Source organism: Brachyistius frenatus, unplaced genomic scaffold, assembly GCF_029030835.1.
Source record: "Brachyistius frenatus isolate BFR_SWC_R1_liver_20210118 unplaced genomic scaffold, ASM2903083v1 Contig_2, whole genome shotgun sequence".
Classification (NCBI taxonomy): domain Eukaryota; kingdom Metazoa; phylum Chordata; class Actinopteri; family Embiotocidae; genus Brachyistius; species Brachyistius frenatus.
In genome coordinates, this window is record NW_027210601.1 from 2,504,171 (window position 1) to 2,527,089 (window position 22,919).

General features: G+C 40.8%; 2 protein-coding genes across 11 annotated transcripts in view; both read left to right on the forward strand.

The window, feature by feature from the left end:
- The first annotated feature begins 290 nt into the window (after positions 1 to 290).
- eomesa (eomesodermin homolog a) lies at positions 291 to 4,760 on the forward strand. Of its 2 annotated transcripts, XM_069692849.1 has the most exons (7): positions 292 to 1,215; positions 1,628 to 1,782; positions 2,596 to 2,717; positions 2,969 to 3,127; positions 3,298 to 3,359; positions 3,511 to 4,229; positions 4,357 to 4,756. In XM_069692849.1, the coding sequence occupies exons 1-7, from the start codon at positions 506 to 508 to the stop codon at positions 4,368 to 4,370; spliced, it is 1,941 nt and encodes a 646-aa protein (XP_069548950.1). In that variant the 5' UTR covers positions 292 to 505; the 3' UTR covers positions 4,371 to 4,756. The 2 variants fall into 2 exon arrangements, with proteins under 2 accessions (XP_069548942.1, XP_069548950.1); XM_069692841.1 differs by having other exon boundaries at positions 291 to 1,215; positions 3,511 to 4,760.
- Positions 4,761 to 12,470: 7,710 nt separating this feature from the next.
- Positions 12,471 to 22,919, forward strand: part of LOC138617615 (sodium bicarbonate cotransporter 3-like) — a 44,073-nt gene continuing 33,624 nt past the window's right edge. For 6 of the 9 annotated variants that reach the window (XM_069692784.1, XM_069692776.1, XM_069692761.1 and 3 more), the window contains exon 1: positions 12,471 to 12,614. In XM_069692784.1, the coding sequence (XP_069548885.1) occupies positions 12,573 to 12,614 (42 nt within the window). In that variant the 5' untranslated portion in view covers positions 12,471 to 12,572. The remainder of the gene's footprint in view (positions 12,615 to 22,919) is intronic. The other 3 variants (XM_069692820.1, XM_069692803.1, XM_069692827.1) reach the window with 2 other exon arrangements.

The window sequence follows — 22,919 nt, forward strand, 5'->3', positions numbered from 1 at the left end:
CGACCTGAATAATATTTGCAGCGTTAATTTAATGCAAAACGCCATAAATGTATGTATCTAAGTCTGCCTGGAAATATTCATCACCTCTAAGCCGGCATGAAATATAAGTAGACCTGTGATATATATATAAATAATAATAATAATAAACTCTTGATAGGCATTATTCCTACCACAGACTTTCTAATTGAATTAGAGTAGTGCAGCCATTGGCTATGGAGAGGGCTGGTGCCCCCGCATGCTTCTCCTAAAGCTCCTCCCCTAACGCTTACAATCCGTTTGGTGTACGGAGAACTACATCTTATAAGAGCCGCCGAACATCCCATGTCCAGCCCATAATCTGATCTGAAAATCTGTAGGTGAGGAGAGGCTCTAACCTCCCATCATTCGTCAGGGAGGGAAGGCTGCAGAGACAAAAAGAACCAGGGCGCCGGTGGCACCTCCTCGGCTGAGATTCACTCTCTGGACTCCTTGAAACTCTTTTATTTATTGCAAGATCTAAAAAACAATGCAGCTAGAGAACATTCTTCCCAGCACTAGCATCAATTTACCCAAGACCTTTTACAACCTGTCCTCGTCGGGCAGCGCCAACAACAGCCCGAGGGCATCGTCGCAGCTTGAATATCAAGAAGTCGACCGGACGGAATCAGAGTCGAGCAGCGCGCCTAAGAAATATCTGAGCGCGGTGGGAAACGGGATGCTTGGCGAGGGAGAGGGGGACACTTTCACTAAAGGCGGGCCCGATGGGAGGAAAGGCTCCCCGGTGCTGGGTGAGGACGAGCTGACGAGCGGTCGGCGGTACAACATAGACGAACTTGGGTCTGACAGATACTTCATCTCGTCGTCCCAGGCGAGTTCCGACATGGCAAGCCCCTGTTCCCTCTTTCCCTATGCAGGACAGACCGGTTCGGTGTACACCGGGTCAAGCAGCTCCAGGTATCCGGCTTCCCTACATTACGGATCCGTCCTGCCGCCCACAGGCTTCTCCACATCCCCCGTGTGCACCGGTCGGAGCCAGTTTAGCAGCGGAGGGTACCAGTTTAGCCAGGGTCCGGGATGTTTGTACCCCTCCTATCCGGGGACGGGGACGGGTATCGGCTCCATGTCTCTGCCGGGGTCTGCCGCTGGAGCCAGAGCGCAGGTATACCTGTGCAACCGACCTCTATGGCTGAAATTCCACCGGCACCAAACCGAGATGATCATCACCAAACAGGGCAGGTAAGCAGATGCGCTGCTGGAGGCTTTGAAGGCCCAATTTACACACACAACAGGCTGAAAATAAAACTCATGTTTCTACATTTGGCCCATTTATTTGTCAAGATACAGGAGATTTTTTGCAACTTTTCAGCACATCCAAATTTTACGCAGGGGAAGCACTTTTTTTCTTTTTTTTTTGCTCATCGGGAGGCTGAAAAGGACTTGTTTATGTTTTTGGTAAATGCGCAATTACGCAGCAGGATAATCATGGCACTTGTATTTCAAATTTAATAAAGTATTCTGCCAAACTGAACACATGAAGATATTCATTGCCAGACGTATGTTTTGCTACAGTATTGTTTTTATAATGACGTCTGCTTTATTTACAGCTAATGAGTTATTGTTGTCTTTTTTTTTTTTTTTTCTTTCCCAGACGGATGTTCCCATTCCTCAGTTTCAACATCACTGGACTCAACCTCACGGCCCATTACAACGTCTTTGTAGAAGTTATTTTGGCTGACCCGAATCACTGGCGCTTTCAGGGAGGAAAGTGGGTCACTTGTGGAAAAGCAGACAATAATATGCAAGGTGGGTTACAGAAGTAACACATTTTTTTTGGCACTATCAAATTAGTATTTTGTGTTTAAAAATTCTTAAAAAGATATCGAAAAAGATTTGAATATAAACGCGTTTAGAACTGAGGCAGTACATACTGCATTTAGTCAGGACAACGAGTGCAAAAAAAAAAAAAAAAAAAAAAAAGCTTTTTAATTCGAGCTTTTTTGTTGTTTTCAAACTAAAGACCGTTTTTTTCTTCTGTTTTTAGTGGACCTTAAATTTTTTTTGACAGGTTGTGATTTTGTGTGTTTAAATGCCATAATTCAGGTTTTCAGTTTAATTTGAAGTGCTAAATCTTCTCGGGGAGTCAACTTAAGTGTGAAGTTACTTATGAATGACTGCTACTTTAAAGAGTTGCAGCTTTAAATAAGAATACATTTAAAAAAAATAAAATCAAATTCTTCATTTGATATTTTTAAGTTTAAAGAAAAATAAGAAGAAAATGACAAACATTTTGTCTTTCAATATATAAATTAGTTTTTAATTTTATCTCATTAAATGGGAGAAACACTCCATCAAATATTTTCTAAACTACCAATTGATGTTTTATCAAATATAAAATCATTGGAATATGTTTTATTGTCCTTTCTTTTAGTTTAACAATATATTTTCAATCGGATTGATTTGATTATAACATAAGATTAAAAGAAAATCTGGATTAAAAAGGAAATATCAAAAAGCAGAATATGATTAATTTCATGCATGTTTAGATGACACAAATTACACAGTTGCAGGCTCGCTCTTTTTTGATGGTTACATTACTATAACTTACTTTGCTTTTAGGTAACAAAATGTATGTTCATCCTGAATCTCCGAACACTGGTGCTCACTGGATGAGGCAAGAAATCTCCTTCGGCAAGTTGAAGCTGACCAACAATAAAGGGGCCAACAACAACAACACACAGGTTAGATATTGATTTCTGACATGCTTGAATTAAATTTTTGCCAAATGGACCAGGATTTTGATGACTACCTCTAGTTTGGATCATTGAATACAATCACTTAAATGTAATTTTCAATAATGATTACCATCTTTTTAATGATATTTATAAACAAGTTTCTATTTTAAATCAATCAAAAAAAAAGACATGCATTCTGATCATCTTACATTTTGAAATGTACAGTGTCGGGCTCATCACCCACTTCTCGTTTTCAGATGATAGTCTTGCAGTCGCTTCACAAATACCAACCGCGGTTGCACATTGTGGAGGTGACAGAAGATGGTGTGGAAGACATGAGCAACGAGGCCAGAACTCAAACCTTCACCTTCCCAGAGAACCAGTTTATAGCCGTCACAGCTTATCAGAACACAGATGTAAGCGTTTGAATGATTTTTGTTTTATTTATGCTTTTTAGATATACTAAATTAAAATGATTTTCTCTTAAATTTTACTTATTAAAAACAGAATTCTTTCTTATTGCTCATCGGCCACAGCGTGTCTTTTAAGATGCACATTGTTCATGGAGGATTTCTTTTTGTTTCAGATCACACAGCTGAAGATAGACCACAACCCATTTGCAAAAGGCTTCCGGGATAATTATGACTCGTACGTATCTTTCTCCTCAAACAGTGTGGTTGTTGTTTTGTTTTTTGTGCGATGCAATATTTGTTACATGTCCTCGACCCTGACTTTTCAATTGCAATTGATTTTTTTTGTTTTTTGTTCCTGTGTTTTTTTTCCTCCACGTGATGAACAGGATGTACACCGCTCCAGAGAGTGACAGGCTGACTCCGTCCCCAACAGACTCCCCTCGCTCTACCCAAATCGTGCCCGGAGCCCGCTACGCCATGCAGCCTTTCTTTCAGGACCAGTTTGTCAACAACCTGCCTCAGAACCGATTCTACACCAGCGAGCGGGCAGTTCCGCAGACCAACAGCCTTCTCTCCCCGCAGAGTGAGGATGCCAGTGCAGCGGCCTCTGCTCAGCGCTGGTACATCCCCCCAGTCCAGCAGCCGGGCTCCAACAAGCTGGATCTGTCATACGAGAACGACTATTCCACCAGTAGCCTACTGTCGTACGGCATCAAGCCCCTGTCCCTGCAGACATCCCATGCCCTCAGCTACTACCCAGACTCTGCCTTTGCCTCCATGGCTGCAGGTTGGGGCACTAGAAGCACTTATCAACGCAAAATGACCACGGGCCTGCCCTGGTCCCCTCGCCCGAGCCCCCCAGCCTTCCCGGAGGACCAGCTGGGGGCCACTAAAGAAAAGCTACCCGAGGAGAATGCACCGCCGGCCTCAACCTGGATCGAGACGTCCCACTCTCTGAAATCGGTGGACTCTACCGATTCAGGCGTGTACTCCATGGTGTGTAAGAGGCGCAGGATGTCCCCTGGGGGCTCAAGCACAGAGAACTCCCCAACCATCAAGTGTGAGGACTTGACTACGGAGGAGTACAACAAGGACAACCCAAAAGGCATGGGTTATTATGCATTCTACACAAGCCCCTAAGACTGTATTTATTTAAGCTAAATCTAAATCTTTTGTTTATTATTGAGTGCTCTCCATTCCTTGTTAATGTCTTTTTTCTCTTTTCTCTAAAGGTGCCAAAGCTTAGTGTTCCCCCCAAGCAAGCTGCACAAGGTTATTTTCCCAGGCCAGCCCCTCTCACATACCTGAGCAGAAACATGCATAGTGATTGTTGTTTAAAAAAAAAAGAAAAAAAGAAAGCATGTCCCATTTAATTCATTTATTTTTTAAACTTCTTTTTATTTTAAAAAAACGAATGTGATATCCCCCCCCACCTGCGTATTTAAGTCATTTTCGTTGTACAGTATTCGTGCACTTTAGAATGTGATGTATCTTGTACAAATTTGTCTTCATGGAGTTGTTAAATGGATAATAAAACAGCTTTTCATAAAGCATTGTCTGAATATTTTTGAGTATGTTTTATTTCTCTCTTATGGCCACTGGATGCAGCTCTTCGATGTCAATCACTCGCAAATAAAAAATATGTACATGCATTTTCAAAAAATAACGACTGCTTCAAGAACTGAAACGACTGCATTTGATACATTTTAGTTCAATCTAAATATAAGTGTCCATTTTTCATTAAGCTGTGAATGTATATAAATTCCACTGTACTTAATAGATGATGGAAGCCATAAATTATGGCCTGTAAAATAAAGGATCTATTGAGTGGTTGTTTCCAACAAGTTGACATTGCAACAAGTATAATGTTTAAAATTCTCCCTGCACCTAAATAATGAGATGCTTTCTAACAGATGGGGGTCATAAAATATTATTAAATCTTATTTTGTAATATGGAATGATGTGGGATGCGCTATAAATATTACTCTTGTAAGCAATGTGAGACTAAGTGCAAATGATTTTAGAATTTTTTTTTTCCTGCAACAATACTTCTCATTACAAACTATTCAACTTTAAATGTACCATCTTACTGATAAACCATATACATTGTGATAAAAAAAAAAATGCATTTCATATATAACTACTTATAATCAGGGCAATTAACTATTGTAAACAACATCACAAAAAGACTTGAGAAGGCATAGTCAACATTGTTTTAGGGCTACAGTAAGAAAACCTTTTCATGTTCCTTGCTCCTGTAAATTCACAGGTAAAATTCTCCATAACGATATTCATAAAAGCGCTGAGCAATCTGTTTCATGCTCCAAATCCTGTAAGTGTTACAAGGTAACACCACAGCTCACAATTCAAGTGAGCAAAGTGTGATTTAAATATGAGATTTACAAGTCTTTCATGACATGATTCACAACATGGACTCAATTAGGTGAAAAGCACACAAAAGCAGAGTCCTACTATTCCTTCTGTTGTTGCCATGGCGTTTTCACACATTTTATAATTTACTTAAGTAACGCAAGTGCATGTGAGGCACGTATACTTAGAAAACGTGAAAACAGGCAAAATGGAAAGTGGCCCATCAACCATCCTTCTCGGGGCAACGTTCAGCTCAACACCTCTATTTATACTGTACATCTATGGCCTCTCCGAAAGTGGATTAGTGAAGATAAAAATCCCTGAAAAGAGAAGTCATAATATTCACACAGACAGTTTGGCTCATGTTCTCAGCACCTGTTTTTCTTCAGTGAAAATTCTTCATATCCTCATCCATAAGGACCCCAATTTGAATTGATTTACATACTCAAATTCTAATTAATTCTGTTGTCAGACTCCTTGACAAAGTGAGGAGTCTGACTAACTCCAATTAACACCTCCTAACAAGGTAGAGTGCTTGATTGCCCCGGCCTCTCAGGAAAGCTGTAAGAAAAAGGCTCTAGGGGTAGGGGCGGAGGGTGGTGGGGGGAGGGGGGTCGGGCCTGTAGAGTAAAAATGTTTGCACAAGTGCGTGTCAGCAAATTGTATTTCAGAGCATCTGATGATGTTTTTCTTCTCCTTTTCATGTTGTCTTGACCTCTGTTCATCAGTTATTCTGATGTGCAGAATAGCTGTCGAGACTATAAATGGGCAACCGCAACAACCCGTCTGAGGTATGCGAGTCACTGATACACTGACAATTGAAGAGAATCACATGGAAAATATTGCAGTTTAACTCACAATAATCAGATGATGGCTGGGAGCAAACCTATGCACATACAGTATAAATACTGTGCGTATGCTTTTAGTGACACTTAAAGTGAAGTTAGGATGATTTCAAAAGAATTCATTGTTCCTCTTGCTGCAAGATAGTTCTTTATGACTGTCTGCATGTTTAGGGGGTGTTGTCATGCTGCAGAATAAATTTGGGGCTCTGGGTATTTTGTGATGGATGGGAACCAAAACATCTAAAATTCCCAATACTTTAGGAAAGTATATCTTAAAAGGTACAACTATTGTCTCCAATCCTGTTTGAATGATATGTCAAAGGCATGTTGGCATCGATATTGGGCAGTGCTCTTGTAATATCTGCCATCGTCCCTCTTTAATAAAACCTCCTGTCCATGAGGTGACATACACAGTGGGAGCTTCGCTAACACACACTTTAACACAGGCATCTATCTTGTATTTAAACTAACAATATAATCCTCAGTCTCAACTGAAGCACTTTTAAATTTTCTCATAATCTATTTGATTGATTCACATCTTTAATAACAGGGGCTTCTTGGGAGCTCCCGACAACTCCAAAAACCCAGCAACAAGTCGATAGATTGTGTCTTTCTCAACCATTCATGCAAGAAGTACAGCAATCAATAGACACCTCTAAAGCATGCTTCCAGAATTCAGCCCATGTTAACTTAAAGGAGATACACGCATTGGGATAAGACCTGAAGAATTGACTACTGTGCTCTACTGCTGTTAACATTGCTGGCAACACTCTGAGTAATTGACTGAGTTTTGTTGTTGTGTCAGTAATACAAGGCCTTGGAGGATAAACCCGGTGGTTTGCAGAATATGTAGTGTACTTATAAAACTTAACTCCCTTTCTCTTTCTTATTTCATGTGTGTGTGTGTGTGTGTGTGTGTGTGTGTGTGTGTGTGTGTGTGTGTGTGTGTGTGTGTGTGTGTGTGTGTGTGTGTGTGTGTGTGTGTGTGTGTGTGTGTGTGTGTGTGTGTGTGTGTGTGTGTGAATGGTCTTGTCTCTGTGTCCTTCCCTCAGGCTGTCCTTTGGTGACCATGTTGAGAGTTCATGTAAGAAAGACCAAGGAGGCCGGGGAGATATTGTACCCAAGGAGGGCTGACATCTAAACACAGATGAAGGCCTAAGGCTGTTTCCTCACCTTCAGTCACACACTATTACTGCTCTCACTGACTAAATGCAGCCACAGGCTGCAGATGTGTGTCTGGGTCAACATTTTTTTTTATACGACCCTTTTAAAAAGTAACAGTCGGGCACGACTGAGACATTAGCAATTATGTTTCCTCTTCACACTATATTTCCTATTTTGATGTGTTGATAAATGTCACCTCTGTTAAATGGTTATCAAGCCAGTTAGAATTACTGTACAATAGTTCCTCAGGGACTGTTTGAGTCTTATATGGCCACTCTGCTGTTTTGTGATGCATTCACTCGTGAAGGGTTTCGGTTGAAATATCTTGAGGTTAATGTCAGTAGTCGACACGAGTCAGATCCAGTCCTTATAATTGTTTCTGAAATGATGCCACAGCTTTCTTTCTGATGACTGCGTGAATATTAAGGTCCACACTTCTGACAGGAACCAAGCCTTGTGTGCTATCTTATATTGTTCCACCATTTAGCCCAACACAATAATACCTATACAAAGTTCCAGGCACCAGTGCACGTCATGTGATTTTCTGGTCTTTGTATTATTTAGTGGAGGTCACACATCAACGTCCTAATGATGCTGACAAAGGCTCTCCTTTTAGATCACCCCAGGTGTTTATGAAGACAACACGATGCTTTATTTAGTTCACTGCCTCCTTTGGACCTGGTTCGTCAGCAGAAGATGTGGTGGGTGGGGTCGACTACAGTAGGCTGTAATGCTCACAGGTCTGTCGGAGTGAGACCCTGGTGTGAGCCGAGTCTCATGTTAGCGGGGCCAGAACTGTCTGGAGAAGGGCGTCTGGTGTTGGCAGAGAGCGCGGAGGCGAAAGGAACTGGAGGCGGAGCGGGGCCTCGCGTCGGTGCCCTCAGACGGCGTGTGCAGCACGCAGGCAGGGCCTTGACTCACTGGTGCATGGATAATGTTGGAGAGAGTATCCCGCGGCTAAGCTGCACTTAACAGCACATTGATTTCAAACCCCTGTGTTCCCTCTGGAGGGCAGTGGAACGCACCTCAACAAGCTGGAGCCCCCTACACACACACACACACACACACACACACACACACACACACACACACACACACACACACACACACACACACACACACACACACACACACACACACACACACACACACACACACACACCTCCCCTTCTTTCCCTCTTCCCACCTTCCCTCCTTCTGATCACCAGTACCATTTACCATCTCCACAACCTACCCCTCCCTCTATCCACCCATCCCTGTGTCGATTTGGGTACACCTTGCTGGTCACTGGCCTCTACACCCCACTCCACCTCCCGGTGTCCCAGTGGAGCGGAAAAGGATTCAGGGGCACTAAGGCTCCCGCAAGTCCCCCGTCTTGAGAGCAATGTTTTGGGGTAGGGCATGCAGAGGCAGCTGGGCGGAAAAGATCCGTGGTCAAAATCAATGCATTGGCACTTTGATGGAGCGCTCCCACAGATTTGGGAATTTCACATTCTCTTCCTTCTCTCCTGGCACCCCCGGAGGGCCTCACCACTGGAGAAAAACAACATCCACTAACCCTTCTGGGAAAGAGGGACTCTTAATTTCTACAATTTCTGGGACAAAACATGACACGGTCAATATTCATTTTGTGGCTTGCACCTAACATGTTACACTCTACAATCTATCACCTCTTGCAGCTCATAAATAAATAAAAAAAATATCCAAGTAACCTCTGTATAGATTGTACATGTTCAAAATTCAACAATGTCTTTTTTTTAAAAAAAATTTATTAAATAGTTAAACTGACAAAAAGAGAAGATTAAATTTGTTCCCACTGCACTAAGTTTAGTACAGCCTCACTCTTCCCCCTTTTTCTTTTCTAAACCTTTGAAAGAGAAAACTTTCTTTCTCATCATCACCACACCTTGGGGTCTGCATCTCTGTACGCGAGTCCCAGCACAGGTGGATGCCAGTGTGGTGCTTCTTCCACTTGTCTAACTTCTGACTCATCTCCCTGCTGCATTATACGGATGCATGTTTCAGGAGCAGTACACAGCACACTTCTTTGTGCGCTAATGGGCTCTCAGCATCTTTAAGACTCCGGGTACAATTAAGAGGTGATAGTTTGATCTCCCACCTCACAGTTCTATTTCTGAGCTGCTGCGTGATTAATGCCGGAGGTTGATGAGTGGGTGAGGAATGGGCTCTATTTAGACGAAGACACCCATGAACTCCTCTGAAGAAACAGACTTCTTTGGCTGTTTGCACCCGTCTGATTTCTATTCTATCTGTATTGTATTCCACTGCTGTTAAGTTTGACACGATCATCAAATGATGATGTCATAATGCACATGACTGAGGGTGTTCACTGCAGTTATGACATTAATTAAATCTTTTAAATGTTTCAGCTTCTATATTGCTCTGGAAGAACTGCTATCCTAAAATGACTTTGTAGGCTGGCTCACAGGGAAGTTGTATAAGATTATTCCATTATGTATCCACACCAATATTTCAAATTATATTTTAAATCAAGTCTCAAAATGTTGTCTTCCATCTAAAGCTTTATTTGTATCAAGCATTTTTGGTGGTTAAGTTGAATTATTTTATTATAGGTGCGTTCACTTTTAAAAACAACGTGTAGGTTAAATGACCAGGTAAAGGAGAAGAATAAAACAAGAGAGAATCTAAAGTATTACCGCCAAAGAGTGAATTCAATTCTTCATTTCTGTCAGCCAAATGCTGTCGTCTATGATCAGAGAGAATTGTTTGATACAGCATTGCCATCTGCTGGTGAAAATGAATCATTACACATTAACATGATACTGCAAGCATTATTATGAAGGACTTTAATAAGCTTGTGTTAAGACGTTGTAAGAAAAAAAAGAAGGATTTGATTTCAAGTTTATGCAAAAACTTTATATTACTAATCAATTAGGCTAACTGAAGCAACCCGATACACACAGAGAAGGTAAAAGGAAATAATTGTTTATGATCCACTTTCAAATCAAAAGTTTCGATTTCAGTCATTTTTTTTAGAAAATGTAGAACATTTGAAACTGCCTAAATTGATGTTATTGAACTGTGATGCAATATATAATACTATATGAGGAGGCATAGGCTAATATCTTAGGCCTATATCTATCCCTATTAGCGTGCACTGGAAATCCGTGAGGGGTTGTTACTCTATCACTTAGCATATGACAAGCTTAGCCATGGTTTAAAGTGGATATAGCTTAACTGGCTTGGAGGGATTAAACTACAGTTGTTCCCTACAAGCTTTGGAACTGGTCTGACAATACAAACAGACTATATGTCCTTCTTGCAGGCATTGTGACTTGTGATGGGACATTAATCAACAACTGTTATATGTGTATCATAATTCTGACATCTAAAAACAAAAAAACAATATGACTGATATACATCTGCCTTTAAACTGAACTTCAAATTAAACCTTATAAAAGGAGAAACATTGACATTTACAGGCTTTTAGTTGACATAGCTACCAGGTTCAGATCATATACATGGCTATGATCAAATAAAAAATATGTTCTCCTCTCTCCTGTCATAGTATTTGTGATTTTATTGGGCTACATTTAGAAGTAAAACAACTTTAAGTCACATAATTACCACTGACTGCCTTAAACTGTTTCTCTCATCCAGTTTAAACCTAATTTTACATTAAGAGCTCAACCATATAGTCATTTTTGACCATAAAATAGATGACCTATATTTCTAATAGATTTTTATGGGACTACATTAAATTTGGTGTTGGTAATTATTATGCATGTGTTATTTTACTACCGTGTTAAATATTGCTAGCGTCAAATAGCCGAAATATATGTTATTGTTATTATTGTTGGCCCGACAAACCGTCTTTGCCAGGTCGACAGACAGCTGAAATTGTCTGGATGAACGCAGTTTGCATGTGGCCTCAGCAGAAAGTATTTTGCATTGGCCTTATCAATTTCCCATCATTAATTGCCTCATCAGTTATTGAACATAACATTAAAAAGTTCAATATACAACACAACATGCTTCACTAAGTGCTACAGAGAGGAAAAATCTGACTAGGGGCATAAAAAATAAGGTTCACAGGGATCCTTTGAATCAAGGTAGATTGACACATCAGCTCACTGGGACAGGTGAGTGACAGGCTTCAAAAACACTTTCTAAATGAATTGACCTTCACTTCCATCAGTCAGTTTGGGAACAGTTGCAGCTTTGTATCCGTGTGTTTTAATTATGGCATGGGCTTTCTGGTTAACAGTTCCATCACAGACTTTGCCTCTAAGTAGCTTTAAGGTTTAAACTAAGTGGTATTCCATCACAATGGTCACTTTTATCTACGGTAGCTCCATTCACAGTGTTTTATGTTAAAAAAAAGAATGTTTAAAAAAAAAAACACCACTTGTTTTGGCATTGCATAATTTCTCCAGCCAATATTCATAGAATATTTGGAGATTTAGACAAGAATTGAAACTAGAATCTCATGCGGGCTATTTAAATAGCTTTTGTCTGTCCATTTTACACTTGGAGTGATGTAATAGGCATATTGGAAAATGCTAAATGCCAAATATTGAAATTGCCATTTCACAGTTGTCATGTCAATAGTAAATAAAAACAATTCTTTTGAACAATTAATTATGGGCTGATTAGTCTGACTAATAAAACAGTAGTGATTAAATTGGCATTTTCTATTTAATTTTCAATCTTCTATTTGATTTTAATTACAGATAAAATCATTCTTCATATGCCAGCACTGTTAATGAGTTAAAACAACAACAACAACAACAACACAAAAAGCCCCCTGGTTTTTTTTTAGGCGACAGTGAAATAGCTCCCACCCTCGTCGTTACGTTGCTGAATCTGATTGGCTACAAACACCGGGTGTTGAAGCGAATTGGTAATCAATCACTGTCAATCATTTTAGAGGCGTGGTCTCACCGTGTTGTTAGGGGAAAAAAAAAAAAGCACACAGCCAGTCCACACTGTTAACACAAGTGTCACCCGTCCCGGGTCGGTACCGGGTCTCAACTGGCGGAAAACAAAAACAAACAAAAACAAAACATTAACGGTTGGCAGGTGAAATGGACGAACCGTCGGAACAAATGAGACCCCTCTTAAGAACAGTGAGTACCCGCACAGCACAGTTTTGCCGTCAGCCCACCGTTATAACTGTACGGCTCTTTGTCCGTGTCTGCCGAGCACAAGTACAAGAGGGATGCTTGGGAGTCAGATTCGGTGAGGCACCATCCGGCCACCGCTATTGTTAGCCGGCTTTCTACTCCTGACACGTGGCAGACGTACAAGTTGCTTTCAAGTCTCTTGTTAAAAGTCTGCCGAGCTGCTAATTCAGATATGAACCTCGCAGAAACGTGTTTCCGGACCTAGTTTTTTTTTTTAAGTTACCGTGCTGATCATTATTTTTTTGTTTTCTAATAGCAGTTGCTAATGAATTAGCCGAGCGCGAGCAAGAGCTTTTTTTTTTTTTTTTTTTTTTGGTTTTGTTTTCTTTCCCGTGCTCCCGTTATCAACTGTAAATAGTTCAACTGGAAGATACCCCGTTACTTCTCAAGTCCGAACATTTGTGTTTGACCAAGAACTTTCACAAACTAAAAAAAAAACAAAAAACGTGCACGTAAACCTTTGGTACTGCCGGAGTAAGTCGTACAGTCGTTTATAATGCACGTAATCGATTACCGGTGACTTTACACGGATTTGTACCCTGACGTTCAACAGGTTTACCCGTTCGTTACTTGGAAAATAAAAATGTGTCCCAGTAAATCCGTGGATAAGATCTGCTGGTACATTTACAGGAATAAAGGCCTCATTTGCATATCAAATGCGCCCAAAATAGAGCCGCTTTCTAGCGTGACATTTCCATGTCAGGAAATGCGGCTAATTTTACTGTGAAAAGCTCGCACAAGTACGGAGGCAAACACACGCATGCAACTCATAAGACGACGCAGTGTGTACGCTGTCAAGTCACGTGAGATAAGCTGCACAACCGTGACGTTTTTAAAGTGAACTTTAAAAAGTCCCACATCCTGTCTTGTTGAGTTTATCGTCACAGATGGGATGATGAGCATCAAGCGCACAGCAGTATTAACAAGCACCCCCCCAAAAAAAGAAACTGGTTTGCAGAGCCAAGTTTAAAATGCAAGCTGCCTGACATCAGTGCCGGTGTTGGGTTGCCCACTACTATTGCTTGTGCGTGTGCATTTATGAATATGCACATGCTGGTGAGGAAACTCGATCCCAGGCTGCCCAATCAAAAGGAAGTTTCCGGTTGGTTGGAGTACCTTCCCCAGACATGGAAGTCAATACGCTCACCGTGACACGGGACCCTCCAGGCAGTGATTCAGCTGTGTGCCTAATAAAGTCTCAAGACTTATTTTGTGTTTACCCAGCTAAATGGAAATCCCATACAACATACCACTGTTAATCTTTGAGTGGGACTTCCAGCTAGTGTGTGCATGTTTTAAAAAAAAACATGAATGTGGTTTGAACAAGATACGTTTGTTTATTAACAGGCTTGCTGGTTGACCAGTGCTATTGTTTAGCAGGGAGTTTCTTTCAAAGTGAAATGTTGCCGTCATTTGGCTTCCGAAATGTGCTTAAACAGTAAGAATCTCCATTTAAATTGTGGCTAAATAGTTAACCGTTGTTTAGCTTGGCTGCAACTTCTGTTCATTTCAAACAAGTGTGTTTTAGAGTCCTACAAAGAATGCACACATGGTATGTAATGGCACAATGAGTTGTCATTGTTCTGATGACTTTATGCCGCCGATGATCATCTGAGCTCAGGCAATGTTTGAGGGATTTATAGGGAGGTCCCTTGACTAGATGTTTAAATGTCATGTATCAACTTCACTCAGTAGAGATGAGTTTATTGTGATTTTCTTACAGAGTGATTTTAATGGGCTGGCAATTCCTTCTCCATGTTTTGCATGTTAGACCTACGAGCGCTCAGTGCCAAAAGATTAGGCCAACAGGGACCACAATCCAGAGGGTGATCTGGTTTCAAGCTTGTGGTAGAAATGTTCGAGCTATACCAGCAACATTAGGATAATGGTTTTAGTTTGCTATTTAAAAACAGTCAAAACATTTATTTTCAAAGCATGTAGGATAGAATTTGGACGATATGGATTTTTGGGGGTTGATACCAAGATTAAATAGTGCAAAAATAAAAAATAAAAATTTGTCAACACTGATATCAGTGCACTGAAACAGTAAACTTTATTGTAGATTTAAAAATGATAATATGGGGATCATTGTCATTTGTCTACAACAAAACATCATAAAGTAATAATCGCATTAAAAGCTCTCAAAGACCATTGCAAGAACACAAATAGAAACCTCCAGGTTTTCCTTTGCGTTTGTCGCATGTCATATTTGGTCTATATGCACACGCTCTATCATTGACACTCTGATTTCTAATTATCGACTACATCAGCTTGGCTCTACAGTGTGAGCTGTCATTGAATTTTACCTCGGGTGTTTGCCAGCTCGCCATGGTGACGGGGATTTGGGCATCCAGCTGTCCCACTTGTGAGACACGATTTTAGTCCAGTGGGCTCTATAACCTGAACCTTTTATAGGCTCAGTACTTACTGCTGTGTTATTGAGTGTTTTGAATGGTAATTACAGAATGGGCCTTTCTAATAGGCTCTGTTCTCTTCTGTCATACTATTATGATAATACGATTAAACACATTAAACAGTACCCAGCTATAGGCTCATTGGCGTACACAACAGAGAGTCTCTTTGTTTATATTGCACCCAATTAGCATTGAGTGAGAATAACATGTACTTTTCTGCAAGTATGTTGCAATTAAACAGTACCATACACCACATGATTTTTAAGTGCTTTTATTGGGAAACGACCCAAATCCACTTCATAAATTAGAAAATGACTTGGTTGTGACTTCTAATGCCCTTCAAGTTTGTTTTTCCAAGAAAAAAATTGATTTAATTTTAAGAATTCATCTTTTATATTCAGTTTTTCCTTTAACTTATATTCACAGTGCATGGAAGCTGCTCTGTAAAGCCACAGCCTTCCACTAGAGGCAGCAGACTTAAACTGCCTATTTTAAAGCGTGTGTGTGTGTGTGCGTGTGTGTGCAGAACATTGTGGTAAATGACGGAAAGTCAGATCAAATTGCCAAAGATAACGCTTATGTTAATAGTGTACTGCCAGTGTTTAACAGGAACTGACAGCTCATCCAACCATAGGAAACTTATTAAACTCATCAACCCCATTATGGTGGTAATTGTGGCCTGAGTCTTGATGATTGCGTATAATGGGAGCTTGGTTTTGTTGAGAGGAGTGAAATATACGGGGTTTATATTTCCATTTCTTTAGACCAAACAACCTCCTTGATCAATACAATATTCTTATTTTTCGTCTTTAAACTAAGCAATTTGTAGATATCAACCTGGACTCTGAGAACTTATTATGGGTATTTTTTACTTTTAAAATGAATTGATGAATATAGAAAACTATTGTCAATCAAATATAAGAATAAGGATTAGTTATAGCCCTTGTTCAAGCGACAATTTCCTGTGCAAATTCCTATTTATTGTAGTTCGTTTAAAAAAAAATATATATATATTTTTTTATTTAACTGCATGATACTAGTGGATATTTCTTTTAGTCATTTTAAAAGATCACTGTTTGCTCAGTGAAATGTACTTGATGCTTCAACTCGGTCAGTTCAGCCATTAAATGTCACTCTTTCTGTTTAATCTCCTGCTCACTTTATGTCCCTCATTATGATGCCTATCTTAATTTCAGATTTGGTTTCACCTTTGCCTTCACGGTCTTGTGGTTAGTTAACTTTGATCTGACTGGCGCCGTTATGGATGCTGTGTCCACAGGTTATATCTGGCCTGAACAGGGGTCCAGAGAGTGTTTTCTTGAATTAAAAAATAGACTCTTTAATTACTGCCCCGGTTTCAGAAATATGTTCTTTTGCCCCACTCATGTGAGCGCCCCTGTTGCCGACCGAAAACAAAAGAGCCAGTTTTCTGAGAAAAGTACAGGTTGTTGAAAGACATGTCCAACCTTGAAGCTATGATAAGGACGGTGAATGTCAAAGTCAAAGGCGCAGAGGCATTTGGAATCTTAATGAATACGAATACACAGCAATCTGTCCCTTTTTCTATTCGTTGCACCCTGTGAGGAATGCCGAGCCCACACGTGTGCTTGTATCTATTTATCTGTGTTGGGGGGTCTTCATTTGTGACCTGAATACCTCAGCGGGTGAACATTTGTACGTCCTCCAAATGTGTGTGTGTGTGTGTGTGTGTGTGTGTGTGTGTGTGTGTGTGTGTGTGTGTGTGTGTGTGTGTGTGTGTGTGTGTGTGTGTCCTCCGTGTGGTGGCGTGTGTTTTTAAGCTCTTGGCTGGGGCGAATAAAATATTCATGGTGGCCTGGTGGGATTGGCTGCTGTGCAAAGAGCGGGCTGACAGCAGAGCACTGTGTTCTGAAGCAGCTCGCTCCCTCTCTCTCTTCCTCCCTCTGTATAAAGAGATGAGCAGAGGAAGAGGGAACAGACGAGTGCGACACTGTGTCTGTTAGCGTTCAGCGCGCGCGCGCGCACACACACACACACACACACACACATACACACACCCACCTTCTGCAACACCCAACCGACAGAAGGAGCTGGTTAACGTCCCTCCTGCCTTTGCTTTGCGGATGTTTTAGTCTAAATGGATGAACAGAGCGAAGGGGAACATGTGCTCACGGTACGTGTGTGTGTGTGTGTGTGTGTGTGTGTCTAACTGTCGTGGTCTGCACAGCATTAATTATGCATTATTTGTGTTTACATTGGCACGTCCGCTGGTTTTCTTCTCCCGTAGAGTGGAGTAGCAGTCCGTGCTAATGTGTGGGGCAGGTGGTCTGTGCATTTTACCAGAACGATAAAGGCAGAGGTGTGAGGATGAGCGGGTTAAGGTGAAAGAGGGGGCATGGAGCTGTTATCTCACTGGACATGCCTCTTGAAATGGAAATGTTTTCTTTCAACTCTTTAATGGCCTCAAGCTGCACGAACGAGAGGAGACCGTCGGACACAGTTATGGCTGCTTGAAGGAGTGGGACAAGGAGAAAAGGAAGGAGGAGAGAGGAGGAAAGGACCGACAGGGAAAGGAGGGGTGGAAAATGGGTCCGCTGAGGTAGTAGGATCCAAACAAGGAGCATGCTGTCAGAGATGGTGTTTATTTACCGAGTAGAAATTAATTAATATGTTTGTTTCCGTTCAGTCTAGCAAAAGGCAAACATTGCAATGCCCAGAGTAGATGCAAAATTGGGTGTAGAGGAAAACATCTGAGACAGAGAGCGAGGATATGTTTACCATTTTTGTGTCTGTGGGTCTCTTTGGAATATTGATTACATCCACGATTGATATCGGATTGTTTTTGAGAGTTTCTACCTGGTGAAATATCTTCCCAGCTCTTTCAATTAGACAATTCAACTACCGGTCTCAGGAAATGTTAGATACAGGACACGCGTTCCTGCTTGCCTTCTTAGTTGTGCCCGGTTCAAATGTACAGAAGCTCTAGGACGGTAAATCATTTAATGGATTGTCAGCAAAAGTCAGCAATATATAGCTGCCTGATCAAATTATAATTATTCGGTCTTGTGCATGTCTGTTCCACAGGACCTGCTCTACCGTAATGGATGTAGTATATGTTAAGTGACCAGTTGGTTTACATAGTCAGGTGCCAGATACCACGGGGAACCCTCAGCGGTCTTGCAGAGTCGGCACCTGGCTAGATCAGGGTTGGTTACCCACAAAGAAGCAACGTTATTCAGGGCTTTATGCTTCGGTTTATTTATACTGAAAAAAGCGTGGAAACGTACAGTACTGTAGTATATAAGGCACAGAGGGAAACTGACTTGACTAGAAGATTAAAGAAGTTTGACCCTGAGGTGTTGGGACCTAACAAAGGACACAAATGAGTTGTGTTTCATTAATGGATCCCTTCTCAAAACCAAAAGTCTATGAATTCATGTTACACTTTTGAATTCAAGCCTGGGATTTTAGCATTTTAGGCAATCTGGATCCAGTTTTAAATGTGCTTATTTAATCAGAATCGTTTTAATTCTCTCAGTGACCCTATTTATTTTTGTTTATTGATCAAATTATGAATAAGTACGTAAAACACATAAAATCTTTCAGTTCAGAAGATGGACTGTTTAGAGTGGCAGCCTAATTGATGTTCTTGACCTGCACTTACAACCTGAAATTAGATTAAAAAGAGAATTTAATTAAACCTAAAACAATTTGTATGTGTTTACAGATTGAAATAACAGTCTACTGCTTTTGGCACATCTCATTTTTCCAGTAGCTGCTTGCTCCAAATACTGAAGGTCATGACTATTTCCCATCAACTAAAAGTTGATTCACTTATTGGTACGATATGAACAGAAACCTAACTGGTAAATTCTGACAGCTGAATTTAACAGGACAGGATGGTGTTACTAGAGAAGATTCCTCACTCTGTTGGAGTTGAACTGCTGGAACTAGAAACAGTTGATTTGGATTATAAAGCAGTTGTGTAGCATTTACTTTATGAACAATGTGTTGCTGAGTGCAGACGGCGTGTTGGGTTGAAGTCTTTTCTGACACCGGCTTGAGGAGAGCTCGCAAATCCAAAGCCAAGTTTTATTTTGGCCGGTCAACCATTTAAATCACGGAGTAAACATCAGCGACATATGATATGATATGCTCACACTGTACAGTCCAGTTAGGCAGGAGCGATCATAATGTTTTAGCTCATCACAGTCTAATGGACATCAGTTGGTTAGAAGCCATTCATAATCTAGGTTTTTGTTTCCATTTTTTGTTTTCAGACATAATTTAATTGGTCTCATAATCTGACATTAATTATCATGGATATTTGTTTATATTCTCGTGTAGTGTGCGATAGTGTTTTTGGCAGTATAAAATGGAGAGATACTCGGTAATCTCATGGGACAGGTCTCTCACTATGTAACACCTCTCTTACGTCATTCCCCGTTGATTGGACCAGGTCCCAGCACAGCAAGGCTGGCAAAGAACTGAGATTAGAAGGAACCAGGCCTGTTGGCGTGTTGGGTGGCTGGTTGTTTCATTCACTGTCTGGTTGGCGGAAGAGGTGTTTGGCTGCTGTGTCGTTGTTACACTCCCATGCAAACATATCAACAGAAGTGAGGTTAATGTACATCTTGTTAATGAATCCTAAAATTACTTTTTTATTGTTTTGTCACGCAAAACTGCCAAATATTTGCGAGTCTCGGCGCCTCTTAATGTGACGACCTGCTCCTTTTATTTGTCACGTATGAGACTGAAATGAATATCTTTGAGTTCAAACAGGCAATGTGAATACGCCACTTGACTCTGGAAATTGTCACAATTTTGTTTTCTTTGCTTAGAGAACGAACACATGGTAAGGCTTGTGTTTACTCTTAAAGATTCATGTGAACTCTAAATCCTCACCTGTGTGTAAAACCCCAGATGTTGCTAATTTTACCATCTAAGCTGCTGAGGAAATCCTCACCGGCAGATACGCTTACAGTAATACCTGCACGAGCCTTGTATTTTGTCATACAGGTAGATGGTGGAATAGTTGTTATTGCTATGTTTAAGCTGACATGTCTGTGATGTGGTCCCTTTTATACTATTTGAAAAGTTCACACTGAGTTAGTTTGTCTTTTATTAATTGTTCAGGTAGGCTTTCTCTCCGCTGATTTATGTCCGACTATTAAAACTGCAGCAGATCAACCTGATGATGTTTTGGGGTTTTATAGACCAGCAACCACTTCATGGGCTCTCGGCTAAATATTCTCCCAAATTAAACAAATTTAAACTGTTTCCTGCATCAGCCTTCGTGGATGTTTTTTTTTTTTATCTTCTGAGCTGACACTAGAGGTGGCATTTTGTTTCCTGGTGACACTGCGAGACTTCTGATCTGAATTCCTCACTATGCTTAACATGCCTTTTTTAGTAGTTGAGAAGGAGGAATGTGTTATCCCATGAGTAATATTTCTGTCATGTTGCAGCACACATTTTTTTCCCCTCAATGGACACTGACAGGCCAACAAGCACTATTTTCATCTTCGTTTCTGCGTCAAGGCTCATACCACGGTTACGTTTAAATTCAGGGGGAAATGTTTCCATTTATTTTTGAGCCCTGGTCCCGAGCTGGCATTTGTCGTTTGTTGACAGTTCAGACACCGTTCTACTAATCCAATTATACTTAGGTCATTTGACTGGCTGCTTAGCTCGCTCATTAGTTTTAGACGGGCTTGGTAGCATATTTAAAACGAACCTTGTAGAACCACATTTGTCACCTCGAGGCACATATGTACTCACTGGACGCACACAGGAAAGAACACAAGGCTATGCAAATATAGTCTGTGTTCCTTCAATGAGTCCATGCAGCCAGAGACACATCTGCCCTCTGTCAACAGTCCTCTATTGATGTCATTATATGGCAGCTTTTCTTACTCAGCTGGCAATTCTGCCCTCCAAACCATCCCCACTGACACCAGACAATATGCCCACAAAGCACAGCTGTGGTTTTACAGGAGTAAATCAGTCCCCCCTCCCCCGCCGGCTTGGAGACTGTGGTTGACAAGACTGCAGTTTATTTTTGACAAAGCTATGTGACAGGTTGCATCATGTGTTCTTAAATTGTACCGACACCGGGTCGAGGCCATAACAGACTTTAACACGTGCGAATACTTCATTAAACGAGCATGACGACACCGTGCCTAAAATGCAGGATCAGGGATTTTTGTACGCAAACAGGTGTATAAACACTTAAATCAACAGATTTTGTGAAGTGGTATTTTAAGAAGCTTATTATTAAGGCTATACTCTTGAAGCAGGAATAGTTGTTTCACACCAGCTTTGTTTGCCTTGCTGGGAGACATTGGTTAATGTGATTACTGCAGAATAGAGACATAAGGACTATGGCCACTAGTATGTTAAAAGAAAATTGCTACAATAATTATTTGAAATAATCTGAGAGATCCTGTTTCCTAAAGAAATATCTTCCCTTCCTGTTATTAAAATTTCATGTTGACCTTGATGAAACTTTTGTTTTAAGTTTTAGATCAAATGCCCCCCCCCCCCCAGTAATACACATTGGAGTGGTGGTCTTTATTTTGAGTGTAATTAAAGATTTGGATTCTCAATCCTAGCACACAGTTGAAATTAATTGCGCTGTGCTTCAACATTCATTTCTAAAAAGCGAATAATGACCTTTAAGGTGGATATTCATTTTACAACGTGGTAATCTTTAGATTTATTAGCCAGCGTGAGCGGTAGACCTAAAGCTTTCAGCCTCTGCTTGATTGCAGTTACACCTCTAGTGCTTCTTGATCACAAATGACCATCAGGAACCAGTTCCCTTGTCATCAGCCTTGGTGCTGTGCATTGGAGGGAAGAACTCCAGCTACTAGAGACAGATTAATTTCTTGCTGCTCTTCTCCCTGAGCTGAATTATTACTGCTACTCATGAAGGCACTGTCAAAGAGCAGTGCAGCTCATTATCATGTAAATACACCCGCAACTGAGCCCCCCTCCTCTACGTACACACACACACACACACACACACACACACACACACACACACACACACACACACACACACACACACACACACACACACACACACACGATCACAGATGGCATCATTCATCGTAGGTGTGTTTATACCCGATGAATGATTATGGTAATGTACATGTGGAAACCTAAATGTCATTGAGACATAATCATAGTCTTAGTCAGTAATGGAACAGGGGGAGCAGAAGATGAACACATAGTGCAGGCTTTCAATCAAAATGAAAGTCAAGTGTGGTCAGTGGAGGTGATTGGCACGTGCACACAGCACCCTGATATCATTCACCGATCATGTGTCCTTCCAGCGTGTGGCCAACATCATCACCTTTTGTTTCCACTATTCCTGCTTGGCAGCAGTGCCCCTCTGTGATTGGTTGAGGGGATTGAAAGGATCCTCCAATTGGGGATTGTGTTGCATCAAAGTGTTTGTCAATGAGGCAGGAGAACAGATTTGTGTTTGTTGAAATGGTGTGTAATATAAATGACTTATGCAAGAGATTAAACGGTAATTACAAATTCATTACGAAGTAATCATATAGACCCATTATACAAGGAAATACAAATTTAGCTCAATTAAATCTTTAGTTTCATATACTATGTAACTAATCAAATTGCAATTTACATCCATGTCTGTCCAAACTCGACCTAAATGATGATGCTTGTCCAATGAAGCTTATTTTGATTGAACACAAAGTTATGGCCATGTCTGAAGACGATGCTTCAAATATGGATGTTGCTGCAAACGAGCTCCCAATTGAAAAATGTGAACGCTTCACACACATTTTTAACCCGACAACACAGAACTATACAGTGTTTCAAG